This window comes from Neophocaena asiaeorientalis, unplaced genomic scaffold, assembly GCF_003031525.2.
Source record: "Neophocaena asiaeorientalis asiaeorientalis breed wild unplaced genomic scaffold, Neophocaena_asiaeorientalis_V1.1 scaffold437, whole genome shotgun sequence".
Taxonomy (NCBI): Eukaryota; Metazoa; Chordata; class Mammalia; order Artiodactyla; family Phocoenidae; genus Neophocaena; species Neophocaena asiaeorientalis.
In genome coordinates, this window is record NW_020173375.1 from 1,625,602 (window position 1) to 1,651,529 (window position 25,928).

General features: G+C 39.7%; 1 protein-coding gene across 2 annotated transcripts in view; it reads right to left on the reverse strand.

Moving 5' to 3' along the window:
• PPP2R3A (protein phosphatase 2 regulatory subunit B''alpha) overlaps nucleotides 1-25,928 on the reverse strand; it is a 211,292-nt gene that overhangs the window by 107,372 nt on the left and 77,992 nt on the right. For both annotated transcript variants that reach the window (XM_024746252.1, XM_024746251.1), the window contains exons 4-6: nucleotides 21,743-22,009; nucleotides 14,781-14,884; nucleotides 8,415-8,517 (exon numbers count right to left, since the gene is read on the reverse strand). In XM_024746252.1, the coding sequence (XP_024602020.1) occupies nucleotides 8,415-8,517; nucleotides 14,781-14,884; nucleotides 21,743-22,009 (474 nt within the window). The remainder of the gene's footprint in view (nucleotides 1-8,414; nucleotides 8,518-14,780; nucleotides 14,885-21,742; nucleotides 22,010-25,928) is intronic.

The following is a 25,928-nucleotide window of genomic DNA, read 5'->3' on the forward strand; positions in this document are numbered from 1 at the left end:
ACAGAACTGGGGACAGTAATATATTATGATTACTATTCTATTATAAAGGATACAAATGAGGACCAGCCAAATAAGAGATGCACAGGGCAAGGTCTGGGAAGGTCTAAAATGTGGAGCTTCTGTGTCCTCAAGATGTATCACCCTCCTAGCACATTACCGTGTATCGTTAACCAGGGGGAGCTCAATTGTGCTTCAGTGTCCAGACTTTTTAATTGGATTTCATTATGTAGACATGATTGATTGAATCACTGGCCACACGACTGAATTCAATCTCCAGGCTCCCTGCCTCTTTGGAGGTCAGGCTGATATCACCTGGCTGAAAGTCTCAAACCTGTAATCACATGGTCGGCCTTTCTGGCATGGGAAGCCCTCATCCTGGAACTATACAGGGGCCCACGATGAGTCACCTCATTAGTATAAACTCAGGCATGAAAAACAAAGACACTCATCATTCGGGAAATTCCGAGGCTTTAGAAGTTCCGTCCTAGGAAACTGCGACTAAGACCTGACAAATTCTTTATCTAACAACATCCTCTCTTCCATTTATAAGTATGTTAAGTTGCTTGAAGTTAGGCCCCACAGCTCACTGATGCTCTTTTCATTTTTCTTTCTTTTTTTATGTCTCTATGTCTCATTTTGGATAGTTTCTATTCTATGTCTTCAAGTTCACTAGTCATTTAATTTGCAATGGTTATCTGCTGTTAATCTAATCTGGTATATTTTCCACCCCAGACACCTTAGTTTTCATCTCTACGAGTTCAGTTTGGGTCTTGAAAAAAGTATTCAGTTTTTGATATCTGTTTTAATATACTTGTCTGCTAATTTTAACATCTGTGTCAGTTCTGAGTCAGTTTCAATTGATCGATTTTTCTCCTAATCATCAATTGTATTCTTGTTTCTTTGCATGCCTGGTGTTGCCAGCCATTTTGAATTTTACCTTTTTGAGTGCTGGATATTTTTATATTCTTTTATTCTCAAGTTCTGAATAGAATAAATATTTTATGTTCTGGGATGCTGTTAAGTTACTTTGAAAAACCCTCTCATCCTTCTAGATTTTGCTTTTCAGATCTGTTAGACAGGACTGAGTGCTATCTAATTTAGGGCTAATTATTCCCCACTACTGAGGCAAGACTCCTATGACTACTCTACCTAAAGTGCCATGTATTATGAGGTTTTCCAGTCTGGCTGGTAGAGACAGATATTAGTCTTGATTGGCCCTGTGTGACTTATGGGTACTGTTCCCTCTAATTTGGGGTAGCTCTTTCTTCAGCTTTGGTTACTTTCCTCACATATATCTGCTGATCAGTACCTCTGATGAATACTCATGGAGGAGTTATGAAGCTCTTTGGAGTTTTCTCTCTGTGCATTTCTTTCCTCTTTGGTGCTCTGTCCCAAGAATTCTAGCTGCTTTGGTCCTTCTAGATTCTCAGCTCTGTCTCCTAAACTCAGGGAGTTCCCTGAACTCTGCCTAGGGTCCCCATCAACACACTGTGGCTTGGAAACTCTCTCAAGGCAATCATAAGGATCACTTTGTTTGTTTACTGTTTCTCAGGAATCACTATCTTTTGTTGCCAGATGTCTGGCACCTTGAAAACCATTATTTTGTATTTCTTGCCTGACGTTTTTGTTGTTTCGGGTAGGAAGGCAAATCCAGTCCCAGTTACTCCATTTTGGTCAGAAATGGAAGATCTGGTGATTGTATATGTTAATTTTATTTCCTACTATTTTACTGAATTATTTTATTGTTTTGAGTTTTATCACTGATTCTCTTGGGTTTCCAGGTTTACTGTCACGTCATCTATGAATACTTTACTTCTTCAACCATTCTTATGCCTCTAATTGTTTTCTCTTGTACAGTATAATTACTCTAGTACAATGCTGAACAGTAATGGATATTGTGACATCCTTGCCCTGTCTCTGATCTTAATGGAAATGCCTCTAATGTTTTTCTATACTGGCTTTAGCGCTAGGTATATATATATTATAATCATGTTAAGAAAGTATCTCAAATATCTCCTTTCTTGAGCATTTTTTAATGAATGGGTGTTAAATTTTGTCCAAAGTGATTTCAGCATCTATTGAGACAATCATAATTTTTTTCTTAAAAACAACATGTGATATTAAAAAAGATCCTGGGCTTCCCTGGTGGCGCAGTGGTTGAGAGTCCGCCTGCCGATGCAGGGGACACGGGTTCGTGCCCCGGTGTGGGAGGATCCCACATGCCGCGGAGCGGCTGGGCCCGTGAGCCATGGCCACTGAGCCTGCGCGTCCGGAGCCTGTTGCTCCGCAACGGGAGAGGCCACAACAGTGAGAGGCCCGGGGGACCCCAAAAAAAAAAAAAAAAAAAAAAAAAAAGATCCTAATACTGAAGCAATCTTGACTTCCTGGAATAAATCCCACCAGGTTGTATGCATCTTTTTAATATTTTATTTATTACTTTTTATTATTAATCATGAATTATATTCATTTGCAATTTTCTTTTTTGTACTGTCTGTACCTGGTTTATGTATCAGTTGTTTTATAGAAGGAGCTATAGAGTTTTCCTTCCTTTTCAATTCTCTGGAATAATTTATTAAGCATTAGGACTATCTGGTCTTTGAAGGTTTTGTAGAATTCCCTTGTGAAACTACCTGGGCCTGGTGCTTTTTGTGGGGTAGTTCCTTAATAAAGATCTCTACTTCTTCTAAGGAAATTACTTTGTTAAGCTTTCTAAATAAAATGGGGTTGCGCTTCCCTGGTGGCATAGTGGTTGAGAGTCCACCTGCTAATGCAGGGGACATGGGTTCAAGCTCTGGTCCGGAAGGATCCTACATGCCACGGAGCAGCTGGGCCCGTAAGCCACAACTACTGAGCCTGAGCTCTACAGCCCATGAGCCACAACTGCTGAGCCAATGCACCACAACTACTGAAGCCTGTGTGCCTAGAGCCCGTGCTCTGTGACAGAAGAGGCCACCGCAATGAGGAGCCCTAACGCTGCAGCAAGGAGTGCCCCCCACTCACCTCAACTGGAGAAGACCCGTGCACAGCAATGAGGACCCAACACAGCCAAAAATAGATAAATAAAATAAATAAAATAAATAAATAAATAAAATGGGGTCAATTTTGGTCAGATGTATTTTCCTAGGAAATTTTCCATTTCAGCTAGGTTTTCAAATTTATTTCCAAATAAATTTGAGGCCTGCAAAATAGTCTTTTATGATTTTTAAAAAATTTCTTCTGTTCCTCCTTGTCATTTCTTATTTTGTCTATTAGTTCTTTCTCCTTTTTCTTGATGAAATTAGTTAATTGGTGGTCTATTTTGTTAATGTTTTCCCCATACCAAGATTTCAACTTACTGAAAGTGCTACTATTTTTTAAATTCTCTGTCTCTTTGGTTTCTGATCATTATTGGAGGTGGGTGATGGGTACATGGGGGTTCAGTAGATCACTCTGCCTGCATTTGTATATGCTCAAAATTATCCATAATAAAAATAAGAGAAATTACATATACACATGGTATAAAATCAAGGAGTATATAAGAACTTATGATGGAAGAACCATTCTACCAACCTACCCCATCCATGCACCTTTAGCCCCACTTCTTTTGAATCATTCATATTTTTATTTCTTTTGCTGCTTAACTCTATAATTAAACATAAAATTTAATTATTTAAGTATAATTAAATACTATGTTACAATTACTCTTTTTAATAGGCATCACTTTTTTAAATTAATTTATTTTTAAAAATTTATTTATTTTTGGCTGTGCTGGGTCTTCATTGCTGCACTCAGGCTTTCTCTAGTTGTGGAGAGCGGGGGTTACTCTTCATTGCAGCGTGTGGGCTTCTCATTGCGGTAGCTTCTCTTGTTGTGGAGCACAGGCTCTAGGCATGTGGGCTTCAGTGGTTGTGGCACATGGGCTCAGTAGTTGTGGCTCGCGGGCTCTAGAGCACAGGCTCAGTAGTTGTGGCACATGGGCTTAGGTGCTCCGCAGCATGTGGGATCTTCCTGGACCAGGGCTCAAGCCCGTGTCCCCTGCGTTGGCAGGTGGGTTCTCAACCACTGCACCACCAGTGAAGTCCCTACAATTACTTTTCTTTATAGCTCTATCAACTTTAGACAATATCTATTATTCTTTGCTAGGGAAGATGAGGGTTTAGCTCATTTATACTGTCCCACTTTACTCAACTTACCTAATATTTGAGGTTATGATTTTTAGTTCTTGTATTGGTTATCTTTGTAAACTGCAAATAATCTATTTATACATTTAATTTTCACCCCATTCATCTTAGTGCCTTAATTTCCTTTTACATAGGATGATGATTATAGCACCCCTACCCTTATTTTCTCTTCTCCTTCTTTTTCTCTTTCACATTTTGTTGGCAATATTTTGACTTTTACATTGTTCAGGTTGTTTAAATACTGTTCTGCAACCATAATAAAATTTTCTACAGTTAATCCATAGAGTGACTTTAGGTGTTATACATCAAAATATTTTATGACATTTTGATTATATAAATACTGTTGAATGCTAAGTTAAGCAGCATATAAGGAATGCATTTCATTTCTTATTGGTCCAACATCATGTCCCTTGGGGGCATTCAAAGGAGAATGTTCCAGGCATTGAGGTTAGATGAACTTCCTTTTCTTACCCTCCATCAGTTGTTTATAATCATGTCACATTTCAGTTTGCTTCGTGTTTATACATGACTGTCTTACACAGGTTTTTCATTTTTCAAGGAGTTTCTAATTGCTTTTCTTTAGCTTGTTGATACACGATGCTGCATCTTCATCATACTCTCCAGTTTCCCTGTTCTCACATGTAACAACTATCCCCTTCTACCTCCCTTTCCAGAGAAATCCTCCACCTTCTCTATTCTGGACTGGCTGTTCTTCAGTTGCCAACCTGGGACTTTATTTCACTGCTTCTCTGGATCGAATCCACTCTTTCCTGTATCTCATGCATTTCTCTTTTTTGTTTTACTTAATTTGCTGTAGAATATATTCCCGTAACTCTCTAAGAAAACAGGAGATAAACTTTCTGAATTTTTAAATGACTTTATTCTAACCTCATATCCGATTGATAGCTTGGCAGGATGTAGAAATCTGAATTCAAATCCATTTCCCCAGAGCTGCCAATGAGAATCTAATACCATCCTGATTCTTATTCTTATTAAGGTGACCTGGTTTTTCTCTCTGGGGGATTCCAGTGGTTTTCTAAAATTTCAAGAGGACTGGTTTATGTATATCTTTTTTTTATTCACTGTGTTTGGCACTCAGAGGCTCCTCTCAACCAGAAGATTTATATTCTGTATATTCTGGTTCTGTGGGCAGTAACTGGAGGGAACATGAGAGGCTGGGATGGGAGGGTCACATTCTGTTTTTGATCAGATGATGGTTACACAGGCATGTTGTATTTCCTCAAGAAAGGAAACAGGAATCCCAAGGAATCCCACTGGGTTCCTGCTCTCTGGACCCATCCTATCACTCCAGTCCTCCCAATTCTCTCCATCCTGTATTATTTCCTTGATGACTCTTATATTATTTCTTTGATGATTTCCTTCTCTCCATTTTTTCCCTTCTTTCTTCCTCAGATTCCAGTTAGTTAGATGTTGAAATTCTTGAATTGGTCCTTTATGTCTTCTCTTCTGTCTCTCTCTTTCTCCCCCATCTGTGAGTTTGTGTGTGCCAGAGATATCCTTAACTTTAGTTTCCAGGCCTTATGTTGAAATTTAAAATTTTGGCACTTACATTTTAAAATTCAAACAGCTCTTTCTTGTGTCAGCATCTATTCTTGTTTTATATAATCTCCCTGAATATAGTAATTATTTTTTAAAAATGCCTTTTTAGAACAGTTTTAGCCTTCCAGAAAAATTGAGAAGACAGTATAAAGTTCCCATATTTTGCACCCAGATCCCTAATTATTAACATCTTACATTAGCATTTGCTATAATTAATAAGCCAATATTGATACATTATTATTACTATTATTCAAGGCCATACTTAATTCACATTTCCTTAGTTGTTACCTAATGTATTTTTTTCTGTTCTAGGATCTCATATTACATTTAGCTGTTGTACCTCCTTACACTCCTTCCGGCTAAGACAGTTTTTCAGACTTCCCTTCTTTCTGATGATCTTGACAGTTTTGATGAGTACTGGCCAGACACTATCTAGGATGTTCCTCTACTGGAATTTGTCTTAACATGCTCTATTGCTTGTTAATTTGTCAGGCTGCACTTTACATCTGGGAACCAGGTAAGGAGTCAACTGGTCAACTGCTCTGTATACCAGCCTTCAATGATTCCCCATTTCTAATACTTCTCATTAGCTCTGCCAGCTCCAAGTTTACAGCCTCTCTGGGATCCTAATGAGCAGAGTGGAACAGAGTAGCTCACTTCTCCACTGCAGCCCATACACAGCCCCTCGTTCCAGGCTGTGGTCTCCTTAGCCTGCTTCTGCATTCTATCTTCAAGGAATACTACCTATCTTGTATACTGATTTTTTTCTTCCTCTGTTCCTCTATGCCATTCCATTAACTTTCATGGATTTATTCCTTTTAAATATCTATATTTTAACTGGAGGAGTTTGGAAAAGAATGGGAGGAGAATGTATCAGTCTGTCATCTTTTACCAGAAGACTCCATACGTCCACTTCTTATATGAAAATAAAACTTCTCCTTACATTTAAGGGAAGGAAGTAAAAATGTCCACTAACTCATAATTTTGTTGTTTGTTCATAATTCTCTTGGTACAGCTTAATTTATATTCCTGTCAAAGCTTTTATTAAAGCTTCTGATAAAACTCAGTCAAGGTAGGTCCCCATAGGAAAAAGAATTCACCCATATGAACCTTTCACGAAGCAATTATGTGTGGAGTCGTGGGGAGGTTAAGGGAACAAACAAGGGAGTGGAAGGCACCCGGGATGAGCAACAGAAAGATATTGTTACAATCCCTAGGGCCAAAGGGCAAGGGGAGGAACAGAGCTACAGGAGCCCAGTAGGCACTACAACTGTGGAGAAGCGGCCATCCAGCAGAAGCTGTATTATAGAGAAATACATTACTGTGCTGAAGCAAAGAGTTGGGAAAAAATGCTAACTTCTTTCTTTTCTGCCCTCCCACCTCCTGGCGGTGCTATCCATCTGCCAGACCCAACCAGAAGCTATTAGGGGAAGGGGGCCAAAAAGATGCAGTTTGTAGGAGACAGAGCACGGCTGCGAATGGATTGAGCTGGTGAGGGTGAGGGGTGGCTGGAGAACTTTCACAAAACATAAATAGGAACACATAATATTGGATATTATGTATGATGATCTTGATTAAATGTAAGAAACGATTAACAATCCTCATTCCCATGAACACTTTTTAAAGGGGAACAAAAACATGTAGCAGATGAGTCTAAGGATAATCAAGGCTACCATGCAAATTAAGACAAGCTCAAAACCCTGCACACAAAATAAATTACAACCAAACTTCATTTTCTGAACATGTAAAACTGTTCCAACAACTAGAAATCTATGTCATACAGTGTTAGAAGTCAGGATAGTGGTTCCCCTAGGGCATCAGTGACTGGGAGGGAGCATGAAGAACTTTGGGAGTACTGGTAATTTTTGGTTATTCATCTGGGTGCTAGTTACACAGATGTGCTCACACTGTGAAAATTAATTGATGCACTGTGATTAGTGTGTCTTTTTGTGTATGTATGTTGCAATTCAACAAAAATCTATTAAAAAATTCATGGTAGCCACGAATACAACTTAAAAAAACCTGCACTACATTAATGCATCTTTCTGCCCTTCTTTAGGTATCCTAACTAACAGTAAACAAGGATTTACTAGAACAACTAAAAAAATGATGTGCATTCAACAGAAATGAAAGGCAGGTCTCAGCTTCAAGTAATTTGTGAACTACTTAGAAAAATGTAATATTTAAATATGAAATTAAGAATATTAACAAGTAATGTATCAGGCTATGAAGAATGCTATAATAAAAACAGATCCAGTATTGGCATGCAATTGATTCTCATCAGAAGGCCTGGATATAAATATTCCCCAAGTGGGCTCTTTCTGTTGGCGATCTCTTTCTCTTTAACCTTAACAAAGGTCTACTCAACTAGGCCAATTGCCTGGTTTCAGAAGGTGCTTCTGTGACTACTGTGGGTGGGCAAGAGGAGAGGCTGAGTAAGGCCTCTCTCTTCTGCTTCAGTGGGAGTAGCCCTGTTTTATCTGTTTCATACTATTATCTGTTTATACTATTATCAGTGTTAATTTTCTCTAAACAAAAGGATTTTGCTGCTAAAACAAGCTTGGAAACAACTTGTCTAGAAATCTGACCTCTAAATTTGTATATCTCAGTTGACATATCTCACAGTTGAAAAAATTTTAAAAGCCTCTGAAACTCTAAAAATAAAACCCATTTTTAAAAGGAAATGAAAATTACCTGAAGTAAAGGAACAAAATCATCCTGTTCTAGATAGCTGCAGCTGGGCTTTGCAAGAAGACAGATAAACTTAGAGGCATCATCATGATGGTTACTCAGCAACCTAGAAAAGAAACAATTGCTTAGGAAGACTGGCTACTATGAACAATGACTACAACATCAATAGTTGGTAATTTCAGTCTGATCTGAAGGCCATTTAGATCAAGAATCAAGTGCTCTCTTTTCAGTGATTAAAAAAAGGAAATTTTTCCATGCTCTTGATTTTGTCAAAGGGCCATCTTAATAAAAGCTCAACAACAAGACGGTACATTATTTTTGTAGAATGCTTCTGAGACCACAGAGTCAACTGAACTAATGCATGTAAAAATACACTTGAAGGAGAATGTCTGTTCAGGTTAGCTCAGGGCATCTGGAACCAGAACTCCAGAGCTGCCCAATAGGAGGGAACACATCTGATGGACCACTACATACCACGTAAGACATGAACTTCTGCTTGTCCAGGTTGGCAGACATATTCAGGACTAACATGGTAGGGGGCTTTTGAAATTAGACTTTGAAGCACCAGGCTTAAGAAGAAAATGAAGGCCCTATTAAATCTTCAAGTTCTAAGAATTCCTCACATCCAACTAATTGCTGGACATTTCCATCTGGATGCTATACTCTGACAGCAAAGTCAAAATAGCGAAAACCAAATTTAAAATCTTCCTCTCAAAAATCATGGATGTCTATTTTTGTTAATGGTGGTACCACTCCAAGTTATCTGGGCTTGAAAATTTGAAGTCATTTTAAACTTATTTCTCTTCCTTATTCTCCACATCCAATTAGTTTCCAACCTTTCTTGCTTTTCTTCCTTAATCATTTACTGAATGCTAATTGTGTGCCAGATACTGTCTGGCCTTGTGAATACTTGAAATACAAAGAAAATAAGACATAGTTTTTTGTTTGTTTGTCTGTTTGTTTGTTTATGCGGTACACGGGCCTCTCACTGTTGTGGCCTCTCCCATTGCGGAGCACAGGCTCCGGACGCGCAGGCTCAGCGGCCATGGCTCACGGGCCCAGCCGCTCCGGAGCATGTGGGACCTTCCCAGACCGGGGCACGAACCCGTGTCCCCTGCATCGGCAGGCGGACTTTCAACCACTGCACCACCGGGAAGCCCAAGACATAGTTTTGTGCCCTGTAAGGAACTTACAGTCTAGTGAAAGAGCTACACCAATAAGATGTATAATCCTGTATAATGTTATTACAGAAGTAATAAACTCAGGGTGTCATGGAAAGATACAGGAGGACCAGTGAAATTCCCTGAAGAGTTGTGAAGTAGGAAAGTGGACTACTGCAGATCAAGAGGGATGCATGTACAAAGACCTGGTGTGAGCCTGCACAGATTATTTGAGCAGCTGCAAGCACGGGGTGGTAAGGGAAGGGGACATGAGCATGTAGGATTGGACCCTGGAGGCCCTTTTATGTTAGGTCAAGAAGCCTGGACTTTCGCCTACTCACAGAAGAATTTTAACTTGGACTGAGACATGACCAGATGTGTTTTTCAAAAATATCAAGCAGAAATCTTTCCAAGGGCCTGAGCATGGATACTGGCAGTGGGAGATGAAGAGAAAGGGGCAAATATGGTTCAAGTGAAAGGAAATGGTAGTTGATAGGTGTGGAGGGGTAAAAGGGGGGAAGTCCATGATGACTCCCAGCTTTCTAACTTAGACCACTAGGTGCTTGGAATTTGGGATGGGAATACTAGAGTCCTAAGGAATATTTCCTCAAAACATTTTAGACAACCATTCCTTCCTTCCTATTTCTGTCTTATCATCAAGTCCAGGGTCTTATTCCTTCATGCTGAGACCTTTAGAAGGGAAGAGGGTCATAACAGGCTTCAGTGTCCATGCAACCTCACATCATGGACAATTCATCATTCTAAAACATTCTTTGATTATATAATTCCCTTTTCCAAAAATGTTCAACAGTTTTCTACCACTTATATGAGTAAGTCTAGATGTCTAAGTTGGGCATTTAAGGCCCTCTTTAATTAGGCTAGAGTCTGCCTATCTCACTACTATGATAAATGAAACGTCCACTCCGGGTAGCTGGCCTGAACCACTCTTCTCTGAGCATGCTGTGTGCATTCTTGCCTCGGTGCCATTTCTCATGTTGTTTTACTCTCCTAGAACACCACCTCTCCCAACTTTGCTATCTGAACGCTGGCTATTCTTTAAGGTCCAGCTAATAAACTACCTCTTTCAAAAAACCTTCTCTGACAACTAAATTCCTTACTGATCTTTGTACTATTTAATTTGTATGTATTACATACACCATTGTACCACGAACTTTCTTTTATTTCTCTGGCACCTAAAGGGCAGGCAAAGTTATAGCTCTTTTTTTCCCTTAACACTAGATATAGTGACTTTCACATTGAAGATTCTCAAAAAATGTTTGTGATCTAACAGATATACCCTTAACTGACTTCATTTGTGATTATTAAAGCCATAGAATGATCTTTATATTTATTTTCCTTAACACTTTTCAGCATGCTCAGGACCCCCAAAGTTAAATAAATATACATTTCAGAAAAAGATTACTGAAATAGGTGTTGATGGGAATCACCTCTTAGGATAAGAAAATGGGTGGGATGATCACAACAAAAGGCAGTGAGGTAATAGCACCACTAAGTACGAACTGCACAGACACTGACAGATGAGAGACTCTCTAAGAGGGAAAAGTCAAATCAGGTATGGCCTTTTGCGATCAGAAGCATGAATCAGAGAGAAAAGGTGAATTCTGATTCTCAGCCAATGCTAGTGGCTGGTGAACTCTATAAGGCAGGAGAGAAAGAGATTAAAAAAAGGCGTGAAAGCTGGAGAAAGAAGGTAAACATAGCTATCCTAAACTATCATCCAGAGCTCTTAGGATGAAATATTGTTTTGTTAGTCGAAAAATCACACTTTGACATGAAAAGGTAAGAGGAAGTAAAGCATAAAAAAGCTGGGACAATATTACTGACTCTGTGTAAGAGGAGCTCTGTCACAAAGCTGGTAAACTGGGAACTCAAAAAGAAAAGCTGTGGAGCAATGCCTTTCCCCTAAAAATGTCTTGACTGCAAGAGAAACAGATGTCAAAATACAGATATGAAATGGGCAGCAGAGCAGGGAAGGGACGGGGAGCAGAGGCAGGGGAACAAGAGCCTGTTAAGGTGTTCATGCTCAAACCACTCAGAGGAGGGCTCAGAAGCCTCCACCCCATAAACACTGGGACAGGAGGCAAACTATTTCCTGTTTTGCTGTTAACTTTTGTATTTGACTTTCCCCCCAAGATTATATAGAGCCTATTACTGGAGCAAGTCAGCATGTGTATGTATATGCCAATATGTTTTAATTCTGTGTCATTATCTGCCAGTTATTTTTTTTTAAACTTTTTAAAATTTATTATTTGGCTGCATGTGGGCTTTCTCTAGTTGTGGTGAGCGGGGGCTACTCTTTGTTGCGGTACGCAGGCTTCTCCTTGCGGTGGCTTTTCTTGTTGTGGAGTATGGGCTCTAGGCACGTGGGCCTCAGTAGTTGTGTCACGCGGGCCCTAGAGCGCACGGGCTTCAGTAGTTGCGGCGTGCGGGCTGTAGGGCACACGGGCTTTCAGTAGTTGTGGTGCGTTGGCTCAGTAGTTGTGGCTCGTGGGCTCTAGAGCGCAGGCTCAGTAGTTGTGGCGCACAGGCTTAGTTGCTCCGCGGCATGTGGGATTTTCTTGGGCCAGGGATCGAACCCGTGTCCCCTGCACTGGCAGGCGGATTCTTAACCACTGAGCCACCAGGGAAGTCCTGCCAGTTATTTTTTTGTACTTGAAAGTTTTATATACTATACTTGGACCCAAGTCACTTTATGCAAAGGGTACAATTTGTAAAAAATTATAAAAATAAACACATGTCTTCTTTAAGGTCAGTGTGGTAATTCAAACCATCCTGCTTAGTTGCTTTGTCTCCCAAAATAGCCATACTTGAGTCTCCTTTAAAGCACGCATTTTAAGTGCTGAGAAAGGAGCTCCCACTAGAGGGCGCTCCAGTCGTTATAGTATCTGGCCAGAAAATAAAGCTTTGATACAGAGACATCAGTTATCTGTTCACAGAATTAAAAAAAAAATTTTTTTAATGAAAAAAGACAGGGACAGTTGCTCATGCTGTATAACTTCATAAGCAGTGTCCTACAGTAACTGAAAATGAAGACTTGTGCTTCAAGTCTTTTTGCCTTTTGCCTTTGCAGAAATAATCTCTTTTCCTTAGAGATAGAGTGAAAATGATTCATCTCAATAAAGGAATATAGCTGTTGCGGGTGCTGCTGCTCTGTCCACCAACAGAAATGTCCACCCTATCCCGGTGACACGAAGTCTAAGACAAAAAACTGGCTGTTACTTTCCTTAATATTATGCAGTTAACTGCCGATAAACAAGTTGATTACTAGTTTTTCTTTGATAGTCAGCCTCAGGCTCACAAACATAGGGTCCTAGCATATTCAAAGTAACTTAGAATGTAAGTAGTTATAGTTCTTCTCTCTGGCTCTAATTTTTTATAGAATGAACTACTCCCCCTACCCCTTTTTAATCTCCCAGCTTCTTCAACACGTTCTCTGAAATAATAACTCACTTTTTGCTCCTTTCCCAGATTGTTAGATGGCTTTTGCCAACAATGCTGAACTCAATGGCTGAAGATACCCAGGACAAGAGCTGTGTAACATCCCTATTCTTTCTAACCCTTGTTCACACTCCACCTGAGGCATTTTTCAGGGCCTGGCACCTACCAGGGGGAGAGAAGCTAGCTGAATGAAAGCTAGAACATCTACACATTTCAAGATCTTCAATTCTGCTACTGTTATACACTGACTTCTAATAACAACAATAATAATTAATAATAGACAAGCAGACCACCCAGCTGAAGTCCTGGCTTTACTGGTAGGGAAAGGAGAGGGAATCCAAGCTGACCCCCCTATTGTTCAGGCCCTTGGCTCTATTTTCTTCCCTCAGGTTCTAGGGTGCCAGAGACAGCCAGAATGGCAAATGCCAATTCTTTTACTGGTTTACTCCTAATTAGTGCTGTTTTGCTAATTCTAGACTCCAAGGAGTTCTTCTTTTATGACTACACACACAAAAATTTTTTTTAAAGATTTTTATCTAGCTGTTTCCTATTTGCTATAGGAGAGGTGGAATGGTGACCATGGCCCTGACCTTGGAGGGTCATCCTGCTGGTGTATGAGGAGTGGTTCTAGTCCTAGGGCCATTCTAGTCCTTGGTATTTGAACAACTTAGAACTATTCCCTGTAACAAAATGACTAAAACTCACCTGGAAAACATGAAGCATTTATAACTTTTAGCTTTGATGTCGTTCTTTAAAAGAAGTCCATAGTCTTATATTAACTGGTAGTCTTATATCCCCTGATCACTTTAGTTCTATTGTAATGCAAGAAGAACTTGGTGAACTCAACTTGCTGCTAGATTTTTCAAAATAAGAATACAGTTATTCATCACCTATTATGTTCTCAAGCATTATACTACTAAGGGCTTTGAGGTGGCATGGAAGAACCAGAAGAATCTGTAAGCTGAATTTTGCTGCTATTATATGTTGATTTTAAATGATGATGATGATGATGATAGTGACATCAGGTGAACAGCATTTCCCAATAGTTCATCAGGAAGGGTATCTAGCCCAGAAAAGATGAGAAGAGCATATTTAAAGAAGGCTGATCAGTTAGAAGAGGTAGAAGGGGCATACTATAACAGTCTCTTAAATTGATAAATATATCAAGAAATAACTTCTAAAGAAGAAAGAAGGGAGAAAAAAACAAAAGAGAGAAGAAAGTTGGATTTGAGTTCAAGAAAACTTGTCAGGATGTTAAAATCCAGGAGTATCTTGATAGATGTACTATTCCTTTGTTCCTTAACTGGAGCTTTCAAAAAGTAGTAACTAAAATCTACTAGAATTCAGCTATTTTTAAGAAATCAACTACATACAATTCTAAATTTGATCACATGAGAATGGAAGCATGTGACATGTGTGGTCTGCTCCCCTTAAAGGAGCATTTATGTCACTGCTGCAAGAGTCAAATCCTAAGACTCAAATTGTTAACAAGTGAAACTAAGAAACTACCAAATAGTCATTAAAGAAGTATTTCTGAAGGTCTGTTTTACTGATTAGAGACGTAAGATAAAGGCTTAGGGAAAGAATTTGTGTGTGGGCATAATAAGCTGTGAGTCATTGAATTTTACTTGTTGAAACAAAGGATAAGGGGAAAATTAATAAATGAGTAAAATAAGTGACTTTTATAAAGCATGTCATGAGGGCCAGACAACTCCTTGCCCAGCCCCAGAGTAACTGCACTCATACTTACTTTCTCCACATGGCAATGAATGACTGGGCTGACACAAATCCTGTCCTCTCTCCCCCTGCAGCCCTGAACATGGGGGTTTTCCAATAAAGAGGACAGCCACAGACCTGCAAATAAAGCACAAATACAGTGTAAGCCAAGGGGCAGTGAAGAGATGACATGACCAAAGAAAGGGCCTTTGTGGCTTTTACCCTTCATGCCACAGTGGACAGAAGGGCCCTTGGAGGAGCAAAACTGGGGCAGAGGCAGATACATCAGCTGGAGTAGATTCAGCAAGACAGAGGGGAAACAAAATAAGAAGATGACATGTTTAATGAAGAAAATGAAAATCCATTTGCCTTTTCTTCAAGTGCATTTATAGTGATGTTTCTTTCCCCTAACCTGAAAAAGCAACCAGTCTCCCTCCCTTCCTACCACTCTTACATCATATATTTTCTACCTTTAGGAAAAAAAAGAAGTGACTGAACGTCATGGTTGTATATGCCTTTCCCCCTTTGGCAGGAAAACACAGCCACCTTTATTGCTCACTCACTTGGTGTCAATACACTCTATCACCTCTCTCCCTCTCTCTCCTTTGCTTATTGTGTTATTAAGCCCCAGGTGCAAAAAGAACCAGAAAAGCCTGGACTGTTCAAGAAAACAGCCATAAATCTATTTAAATGGATACAATTCAGGTGAAAGCTGAAAGGCAAAAATTAAAATGCTATTATTTATTTAGAAGATACCACAAATGACTACATATTATAAAAGCCTTAGAAAGAATTAAATACAATACCCTAAAAGATAATGATTTTTTTCTCCTCAATAAAAAAGCTCTTTCTTTCAATTAAGAAAAATTATTCTTATACTCTTATAAGAGACAGTCTGTACCAAATTAACCTGCTTTTTTTCTAGAGGGAAAATTCTTCCAAGTAATAATAATATCTAAATATTAGCAGAGAAATAGTCTCTATAAATGATCCCAATTTTATATATACACATAAAATGTATTCCCAAATCTGAAGCTCTTCAGAGAGTCACATCTTGTCATTGGATAAAGATATTCTTATTATTCATATTAGATATAGGATCTGTTGAGCCTTATTCTACAAAGGGAAGCTTCCCCTCTGACAGATGACTGGATGTGAACCCACAATAGGTTGAAGTGAAGCTGCTCCTGATGTGAGGCCTCAGTGCATGGGGGATCCCCACAGAAGCCTGCATAGTACCTCATCTGAGATCAGTTATGCTGAGAGAATGCCCAGGGCTGCTGGGTTCATGTCAGAGATGACGATATGGATGGTGAGATTCAGGCCAAGGAAGGTAAGTACAGGGCAGAAATGAGATTGCTTCTGCCAGGGCCACTAAAGCGTGTGCTGCAAGCAGGATGGAATTTAAGATTTCTTATGTCCAGAGGTCAAATACCTCCACTGAGGTCAAGAATGAGGGAAAGGTGTTGCTTAGCAAACAAATGGATTTTGTTTATTGTATAAATTATGACTGCCAAGGTACAAAGCTTACAATTAACATACTTTGGGTGGTAACTGTCAAATCCACTTTCCCCAATCCCAATCCTTCCTTTCATGCAGAATGGTGGTTTGCCAAGAAAATGCTCTTAAATATGACAGGCTGTTGGTAACTGCTGGAAAATTTGAAAGAATAGCCTGTATTATGGAGGTGGGGGGTGCAGAGCCACAAAAAGGGAGAAAATACAAGGAGAGACTGGAACTGGCTTGCCAAGGTGCTTGAAGCTCCCACCACTAGAGCCACTACGGATTTTTCAGAATTGGAAGGGATCAGGAATCTTCTAGTTCATCCTTGGGAAGTGGTCACCAGCTCAGCGAAACACTTCCAGGGACTGTGCACTTACTATCTCCAGTGGGGCTACTTCCACTATTAAAAACTTTCATTTCCTTAGATTACAGTCTTTTATTCAGAAGACTCCAGTTAAAATGTGTACACATCAGCTCATAAAGAGTAGTAAATCACTGGGATTAACATTTACAAATTTTTTATGACCCAAAGGCAGAATCCTAAGAGATAAAGTACAGAATAGATACGTTTTGAAGTAGATGGGAAAGGGCTGACTTGTTTTTCATGTAGTGGGTCACCCTGAGCAGCTAAAGGTTGGGCAACATGAGGGTATCGGGCCCTTGGAGAAAGTGCCAAAAGAAAAAACTGGAAGGGCAGTGGATGGCAAGGGCTTCAGACAATACACTTTGACCATTTTTAAAAAATGTATGGCTGGCCTGCATCTGCTTAAAAACAAAGGATTAAGATAAAGAGAGTGAGCGAATAGCCAAAGCAATCTTGAGAAAGAAAAATGGAGCTGGAGGAATCAGCCTCCCTGACTTCAGACTATACTACAAGGCTACAGTAATCAAGACAGTATGGTACTGGCACAAAAACAGGAACATAGATCAATGGAACAGGATAGAAAGCCCAGAGATAAACCCACACACATATGGTCACCTTATTTTTGATAAAGGAGGCAAGAATCTATAATGGAGAAAAGACAGCCGCTTCAATAAGTGGTCCTGGGAAAACTGGACAGCTACATGTAAAAGAATGAAATTAGAACACTCCCTAACACCATACACAAAACATAAACTCAAAATGGATTAAAGACCTAAATGTAAGGCCAGACACTATAAAACAAAAAAAAAAGTAAATGATATCAACCTGAGTGCAACAGAATAGAAACTTATAACAAAGGAGAGAACAAGCTCATGTCAAGGCTTTTTACAAAGGAAAAGACTGGATGACAAGTGAGGAAGTACAAGATGTGCTAAAAATGGGTTTAGGAAACTGAGATTTAGAGGAGGAGGAAAGAGTCAGCGTTGCTGGAGCAAAGAAAGCTTGACTGACACCTATAATTAGATCTAAAAATGGCCCAACAACATAAAGAACTGAAAGCAAGGTTATCTAATGATACACAGGAAGAGATGATCACCCAGTATTTGTAATGTTCTTTAACATTTTTAAAATGTCTCACGCCCGTTATTTCATTTGGCCCTGACATGATCCCATACAGAAGAGGGTGGGTATTTTTATCCAGTTCTGCAGATGAAGAAAAAAAGGTACAGAGAGGCTAGCTTCCAGGCCACAGGCACGATGGGTCAAGATGGTACTGTATCAGCCAATTAGAGGAGCTGGAGGGCTTTGTTCGGTTCAGAAGACTTTCATTCTTTTCTCTCAACTTTCTCTTAGAGGCTAAAACTCAGTGGTGACAAATACTTCCCTTGCTGTTCCTCAGTTTCTGTTCCTATGCTTTTTTTTTTTTTTTTTTTTTTTTTGTGGTACGCGGGCCTCTCACTGTTGTGGCCTCTCCCGTTGCGGAGCACAGGCTCCGGATGCGCAGGCTCAGTGGCCACGGCTCACGGGCCCAGCCGCTCTGCAGCATGTGGGATCTTCCCGTACCGGGGCATGAATCCGTGTCCCCTGCATCGGCAGGCGGACTCTCAACCACTGTGCCACCAGGGAAGCCCATCCTATGCTGCTTTTGCTCCTTTTAGATTCATTCTCTAGTCATTTCTTCTCCATTACTACTTAAAGCTGTGGAAAAAAGTACAAACTACACACTGAGAATTTAATCAGAAATGGACATTAATCTCTCCACGCTGTTTGAGGTTGAAGATGAATGAGCTAAACTTCACCAACAGATGCAGATTTCATAAACAGAGTTTTCTTTGCACTTAAAAAACAGACCCCAGTCTCTACAGCTACACTTAAGCATCATGGAGAGTAGACTGTAAACTCAAGGTGGCCTTCCAAGTAGCTTTATAAGAGAGAGATTTTTCTCTTTTCTTTTGATGTGGACCTTTTTTTTTTTTTTTTTTTTTTTGCGGTTTTTTTAGCCACCAGGGAAGCCCTGATGTGGACCATTTTTAAAAACTTTATTGAATTTGTTACCGTATTGCTTCTGTTTTATGTTTTGGTTTTTTGGCCGTGAGGCATCTGTGATCTTAGCTCCCTGACCAGGGATCAAACCCACACCCCCTGCATTGGAAGGCAAAATCTCAACCACTGGACCACCAGGGAAGGTCCTCCAAGTAGCTTTGTAAACTATAAGAATCCATAAAAACGTTCATTTATTGCTCTGACCACATCCTCCTTTGTTGTCCCCCAGGGGTTGTCTTCTCCTTTCCTATAGCCAACCTGTCGTGAGAACACAAGCACACGAGGGTCAGTGATACAGGCACTGCCAAAGGATGAGGACGGTCTGTAGAGCAAAGAACGGTGGAAAGTAAGACTGATTTAGTGAGTGCTAAAAGACTGGCTGTAGCCAAGGAAAAGCTGGATTACATGAGCCTAGCTAACTGGAAGACATGATTAAATGAATTTTTAAAAAAATAAATGATTTTAAGAATAGAGAGACAAAATCCAATAAAACGAGCTGATACAGTACTTCCAAGGTCATTATACACACATCCTCATCTTTATATGCAATGTTAGTTTTAACTTTTTAAAAGTATGAGCAGTTCACCTTGCTATCTGCGCTGACAATTAAGGTCTAAGCAGTGAACACAAATGCTTGGCACCCCTAATGGAAGTTAGGGCTATAATCAAGTACAATTCAGACAAGTTAATCAGACACGTATGTGTATACGGGCTATTGTGCCACATGATAATTTGGTATAAACAGTAAATTGTCACGTAAATGCCTGTTACTATGGCTACTAAACAAAATAGTTTTCTATCTTTTTAAACTTCTCTATGTTGTCAGCTTCAACACTGGCAGTGTTTCCTGATGCCACCTACAGATTGATCCTCAGTGCCTGTAAATAGGAAAGTCCTCTCTCTGACTCCCCAGCATGTAAACCCCTTCTCTGACTTGACTACGCTCTCTCCTACACTTCTCGTGACCATGTGGAGTCCTCAGGCTCTCTGCTCTCCTCTCACTGTGCATTCACTGTGGAGTGCTGGCGGCCACTGAGCCACAGGCAGGGCAGGGCTACCACCAGCCAGGTGGGAGAGCCAGAGCAGGAGGGTGGAGGCAGCACAGCAGGAAGGCTCCTCAGTTAGGCGCTGGGAATACTTAGAGGAAGGTCGACCCAGAGACCTTCAAGACAGAGCAGGCTGCAGGTCTCTGGCAGTGAGGCACTAGTCACTGATTGGCTCTCCAGATGTGGGGAGCCCAGCAGACCACTGGGGAACTACCATGTCCTGCAATCTGCAGTCTCTCCTGTTTGCCTGCCCGAAGTGGTCCATGAAACCTCATGTCTCTCTCACACAAATTGTTACCATGTTAGACATACCCTGTTTGGCATTTATGCGATTAACATGTTATCTCCAAATTAGACTTCATTCATCCTTGCTAAATTCTATCTTTTGGATTTAGATTCATCATTCTAGCCCACTCAGATAATTTACCACTTGATTCATAAAATAGTCATCTCTCAAAGCTTGGGGTAAGAAAATGCCAATGTCCTGAAAGAACTTATAACTTATTTGGGTGGATATAACTTGGAAGTCAGTTGATGGTATGTTAGCATACGTCCAGGGGAGATAGGGTAGAAACAGCACGATGCAGGAGTCAGAGGACATGTCTCCTGACATGGACAAACTCTGTGACTTCACGTACATACTTGTAGGACTTCGGTTTCCTCATATGTACAATAAAGGAGAAGCAGGTGAGCTCTTACTTTTGGAATGAAAGAGGTTGTTTTTCACTAGAAACATTCTAAGGGGTCAAAAAGCAAGTTCTAAGATTGGGGGGGTGATGAAAAAAGGAATAAAAAAAGGATTCTTTTTCACTTCCCTTAAAATCACTCTACTTACAAATTATTTAACAGCAGTAACAAATGTTCTGAGGTTAGAGGTAGGAGAGAAGATGGGACATGACAGGGCGGGGGTTCAGGGACATCTCTCAGGACACAATGGAAGCTAGGTCTTAGAGGATGGGTGATGTGGGAGTGGCAGAGTGGAAGCCCACTTTGGAGGGGAGAACTATGAGAGCCCAAATGCAGAGGCAAGCCTGTGGGAGGGCAGGTGGGTCAGGCCCATGCAGGGAACAGTAGTTTGGGTTTTATCCTCAAAAGCGGTAGTCTTCAAACTTTCAAATATTATTCCTGAAAGCAGAGGAAGCATTCCCAGTGGAAGGGTGCATGGGGTCTTGGGAACTCCCACTTGGTGTCTAGTTGTCCACGTGCAGCCCTTAGCCTACTAAAGCCCCTCTGTCTCTTGAAGCACAGCTTGAGACCACTGCTAAATCCTGAGGTATGATCTGACTCTTCAGTATACATGCATCATAAAAACAGAACCCAAACGAAACAAAGCACTCCTACAGATGGTAGGAATCCCTGAATATTGCTGAGCTGGGGAATGACATGATCAAATATAAACTGATGATTATGCTCAGTAGTAACTGTTCTAGGAGGAGGCTGGAGGTGTAGAATCCATTACTAAAGATATTACAGTAGTCTTAGCGTTAGGGACTAAGACCTTAAATTAGAAGCAGTTGGATATATTGAAAAGTATCACAGACTTGCTTCCTAGTGGCAAATCCATTTATTTCTGAGAAGAATTACAGTGTTGAGCTGGCCTAATTGTTCCTTGTCTGGCTTCAGGGCAAGGAGTTATGATCAATGAATGAGAACAAAAAAGAGAGATTTGTATTCAACACAAGGGAAATTTTTCTAACAAGGAAGGCTATTTAATGATGGAACAGGCTGCTTGACAAGGTAGTGAGTTTCCTGTCACTGAAGGCATTCAAGCAGATAATGGATTTATGTGTTGGTGATGCCATGGATGGAATTCCTGTATTAAATGGGAGGATGGACTAGGAAACCTCTAAGGCTTTTTTCAAACTTAAGAGCTCCATAAAGTAGAACCATAGCTAATACATCAGTATCAAATACATTTTTCCAATATGGAAAAAAAAGATCTATGTATGCTTACAAACAGAGAGCAAGGAGGCAATAAAGAGAGGGAGATTGGGATTGCTAGAGAAAGGGAGATTATACGTCATTTAGTAGTTATATTACCTTTGCAATTTTTCCCATTTCATAAATGTCTGCTTTCTGATCTTCAATATCCATGAAAGCAGTTTCAATTCTGCTTAGAGTCTGTTCATGATTACTGCAGGCATCGGGGAGTCCTTCAGGGAAGTAGAACCGTGGAATGTTTATGGATAATGTTGCATTCACAACATTATTGACATGAGGAACAGGGGAGAGAGGTCGGGCACTACTTGCAAAGGTGGCTGGAGGTGGAAGTGGTGTTCCAGGTTTCTTTTCTGGTTTATTTTGAATCTGGAAAGAAAATATGATTATGAGACACAAATATTCTAAACAGTATATATTACTGGAAAGTCCTCACCAGTAACAGGAAGCTGGGTATAGACACAAGAAACCACAATTAGAAGCAGTACAGATGAAGAGCTCACTCAACCATGGACAGGGGTAAGCATGCTCTGAGGGAATGCTTACCTACACTGAATCAATCAGTACATTACTCATCTGTCAATACTAGAGTCTACATAGATTTGTGCTTAAAAAATCCTACAGTACATTTTCCCACCAGTGATGAGCAAGACATTTAAGAGCAAGGTCAGTTGACATATTAAGGACCTTAAGGTGAATTCTCAGTCTGTTGGACCTGGATTAGTAAATTCTTCTTGAAGACTGTTCTTGGTGTTTCTATGCATTTCTACCTGTCCTTCAGTAAGCAAACAGAATGAGTTCTTTTTAAATATATAGATCTAAAATGTATTGTGGGGGCTGTCCTTCTACCTTCTTCCCTAGTTTGACTTTATCTAGGTAAAATCACTGCTAGTCCCTGATGCAAAGAAAGTCTTTGTTAAGAAAATTAAAGCATTTTAGTTTTAGAATGTCTTCTACCAGGCTGACTGACTTGCCACCAGAGGCATGCTATTTTTTGAGATACACAATTCTCTCATTTTTAGTATACTCTAATAGACAAGGATCATGGTCATTAATTTCACCACAGCCAAACTCTCTTTACAGTTTATTAATTCTTTAATAGTTTATATCATTCCTTTTTCCAAAAAGGATTTGATGTGGTGTACCATAAACAGACATAGAAAGGACAGTATTTAAAGGTTGGGGGGCAACAGGGAGACTAAGAGTAACCATGATTTAGGGAAAGGGGAGGGGAGGTACACTAATATTCAGGTAGAAGTTTATTTTAGCAATGAAGACTAAATTTAGTTCTGAGATTCATAATAGAAAAAGCAAAAAAGATTCCATGAAGATTTTCAGAGTTTAATTTCTATTCTTAATTTTGACCAAATTATCTGTCAAGGCTCATGAGCATGGCATTATTAAATGCTACGTAAAGTATGAAAGATGGACATGACTGTTGACTAGCTAAATTTATTTTAAATTCACTGTGAACACAAAATATTACTCGAGTGTTCTTCCTTAAATTATATCCTAACGCCATTCCTAAAGTCTGAACAATGATTTATCAGTATGAAGTAGATCTGAACATCATATTCCCTTTTGACATATGGACTTATAACATGATTTTTAAATTCAGGGTAAAAATTTTAGCTACCTTTGAAAAGCATAAGTATTATAGGAAGACAGGCTTCATTCATATAAATATGTGATAAATATGATTTAATCTCCTACTTTTATTAAACACGGCCCATTTCTCATGTTAATATCTGACATTAATACAGAGTGGAATCTGCTCATATATTTTTTTTTTTTTTTTTTTTTTTTTTTTTTTTTTTTGCGGTACGCGGGCCTCTCACTGTTGTGGCCTCTCCCGTTGCGGAGCAACAGGCTCCGGACGCGCAGGCTCAGTGGCCATGGCTCACGGGCCCAGCCGCTCCGCGGCATGTGGGATCCTCCCACGCCGGGGCACGAACCCGTGTCCCCTGCATCGGCAGGCGGACTCTCAACCACTGCGCCACCAGGGAAGCCCTGCTCATATATTAATACTGTTGGGGATACGAAGGCCAGTTGGTCACACCAAGCCTTTGCTGCAGTATCAGGATATCACTCATATAAAGCAATAGTCAAGGAAGACATTGCCGAGGGAAGTGATGCCAATGAAATATGAAAAACTTAACAAAAATCAGTGATGGCTTACTAGCTCTGTGACCTCAGGAAAGTTACTTAACCTTTTAGAATTTCAGTAATAAAACAGATTAATTTCCTTTAATCCTTACAGATTAATTTCCTTTAATCCTCACAACAACCTTCTTCTTGGAAGGTTGTTGTGAGGATTAAAGGAAATTACAGGATGTAACATAGGGAAGAGGCTCAAAACTGTGCTGGGCAGAGATATGTCTTATTTAAGAAAATGAGTCACAAGGCCAAAGGATGGGATTCTCAAAAGATTAAACACAGGGCTTCCCTGGTGGCGCAGTGGTTGAGAGTCCGCCTGCCGATGCGGGGGACACGGGTTCGTGCCCCGGTCCGGGAAGATCCCACATGCCGCGGAGCAGCTAGGCCCGTGAGCCATGGCCACTGAGCCTGCGCATCCGGAGCCTGTGCTCCGCAACAGGAGAGGCCACAACAGTGAGAGGCCCGTGTACCGCAAAAAAAAAAAAAAAAAGATTCAACATAACTTGGCATGGTCCTTCAGATTCAATACTAAATAAAATAATCACTTACACTTGTAAGGCAATTTAAAGTTTACAAACTACTTTTGATTTAACAAACTGATAATCTCTTCTAAGTAAACAACTGTCTCTGCCTTAGTGCTAAATCTGCAATTATTATTACATAGTCCTATGAGTCAATAACAGTAGAAACTGTTCTTAAATTTCTAAAATAAAGCATATAATTCTTCAGGGGCTTTACTTAGGTCACTTGTATTAGTGTCATTTCCTTTCTATTACTCTATGCTGAAAGAGATTTGTGAGACTACAAATATACAGTCACCAAAATTCTTTTTTGTTTCTCAAAAATGTTTCCCATGGTGTGACATCCAGGGTAGTTATGGATAACTTCAGGGCAATTATAACCATAGGATTGAGACCACTGGTGCCACTGGGAATGAAACTCAATATTCTAGTGAACACACAATACTGGAGAAGGTTTAGAGCAAGCCCTTCAGTGTTAACTCTACACTTTTGCTTTGACAGAAATAAGTGACATTCAGAAGAAACCCTGGCTATTTGTCAAAGTTTTAATTTGAATGGGAAAATATTCAATTATATAATAGTCTACTTTGCTTTCCTCAGTGTACTTTAACACAGAGCAGTTCACTAATAGGGAAGTATTTACTAATTCACTGTTTAAGTCCATATTTAATAAAACTGATGTTAATACTTAAAGGGAAGATAAAAAGAATGCATTTACTTTGAACTTTTCAGGTGTATTGATTTACTTTCCACTGGGTTCAATAGGAGACATATAATTTAAGTCTTAAAGTAGTTTAATAAAACTGACGCTTTACAACATTATAGAATAAAACAGTAATATAAAGTTCGTCAGATTTACCAAGTTTAGCATCTGCCCACTTTAAATAAAACTATTTCATTCAAATCTAGGAACAGCATTAAAACAGAATTAGCTGTGTAAAGTATCTCAATTCTCCATTACAGTCTTTCCCTATACAGTATCATATAGATATTCATTCTGAACAGTACCCTTATGTTACTGTAGCATTTCCAATATTTGACCATTTTTGACCTATTTTTAAAAACGCAATTTCATATCATTCACTCAAATAATTTGAAATTACTTTAGGTCAGAATAACTACAAAACTATGGTTTCTTGCTGGATTCTGGATGTCCATCATTGATATGGCCCTTGATCTGTATTGTATTCAGTGCTAGGTAACTTGTTTGATGAGACACTGGCTCTACAGTTGTAAGCAAATAAGCACAATCTCTGCAAGCAGCCACTGCAGGCAGAAATGACTCAACCTCACAGCTGAGGGAAGACATTCTTTCACAACCCAGGAGTAACTGCCATCCTTTGCTCCCTACACACAGTATATCACACACACACAACTGCCTATATGTATAAAAATAGTTCTTTCAAAAAAAAAAAGACTATCAGGATCAATATTCTTTTTTAAAAAAGATTCATTACAGATATATGTATGTTAATACAAATTAAGTCTACTGAATCAAAGTACAAACAAGGATTTTAACATGGAAATTCTAACTTCTCAAAGATATTTCTATGAAAAATTCTAAAATATTTGTTAAGCTGTATTTAATTGTCTCTAAAACTGGATTCCCT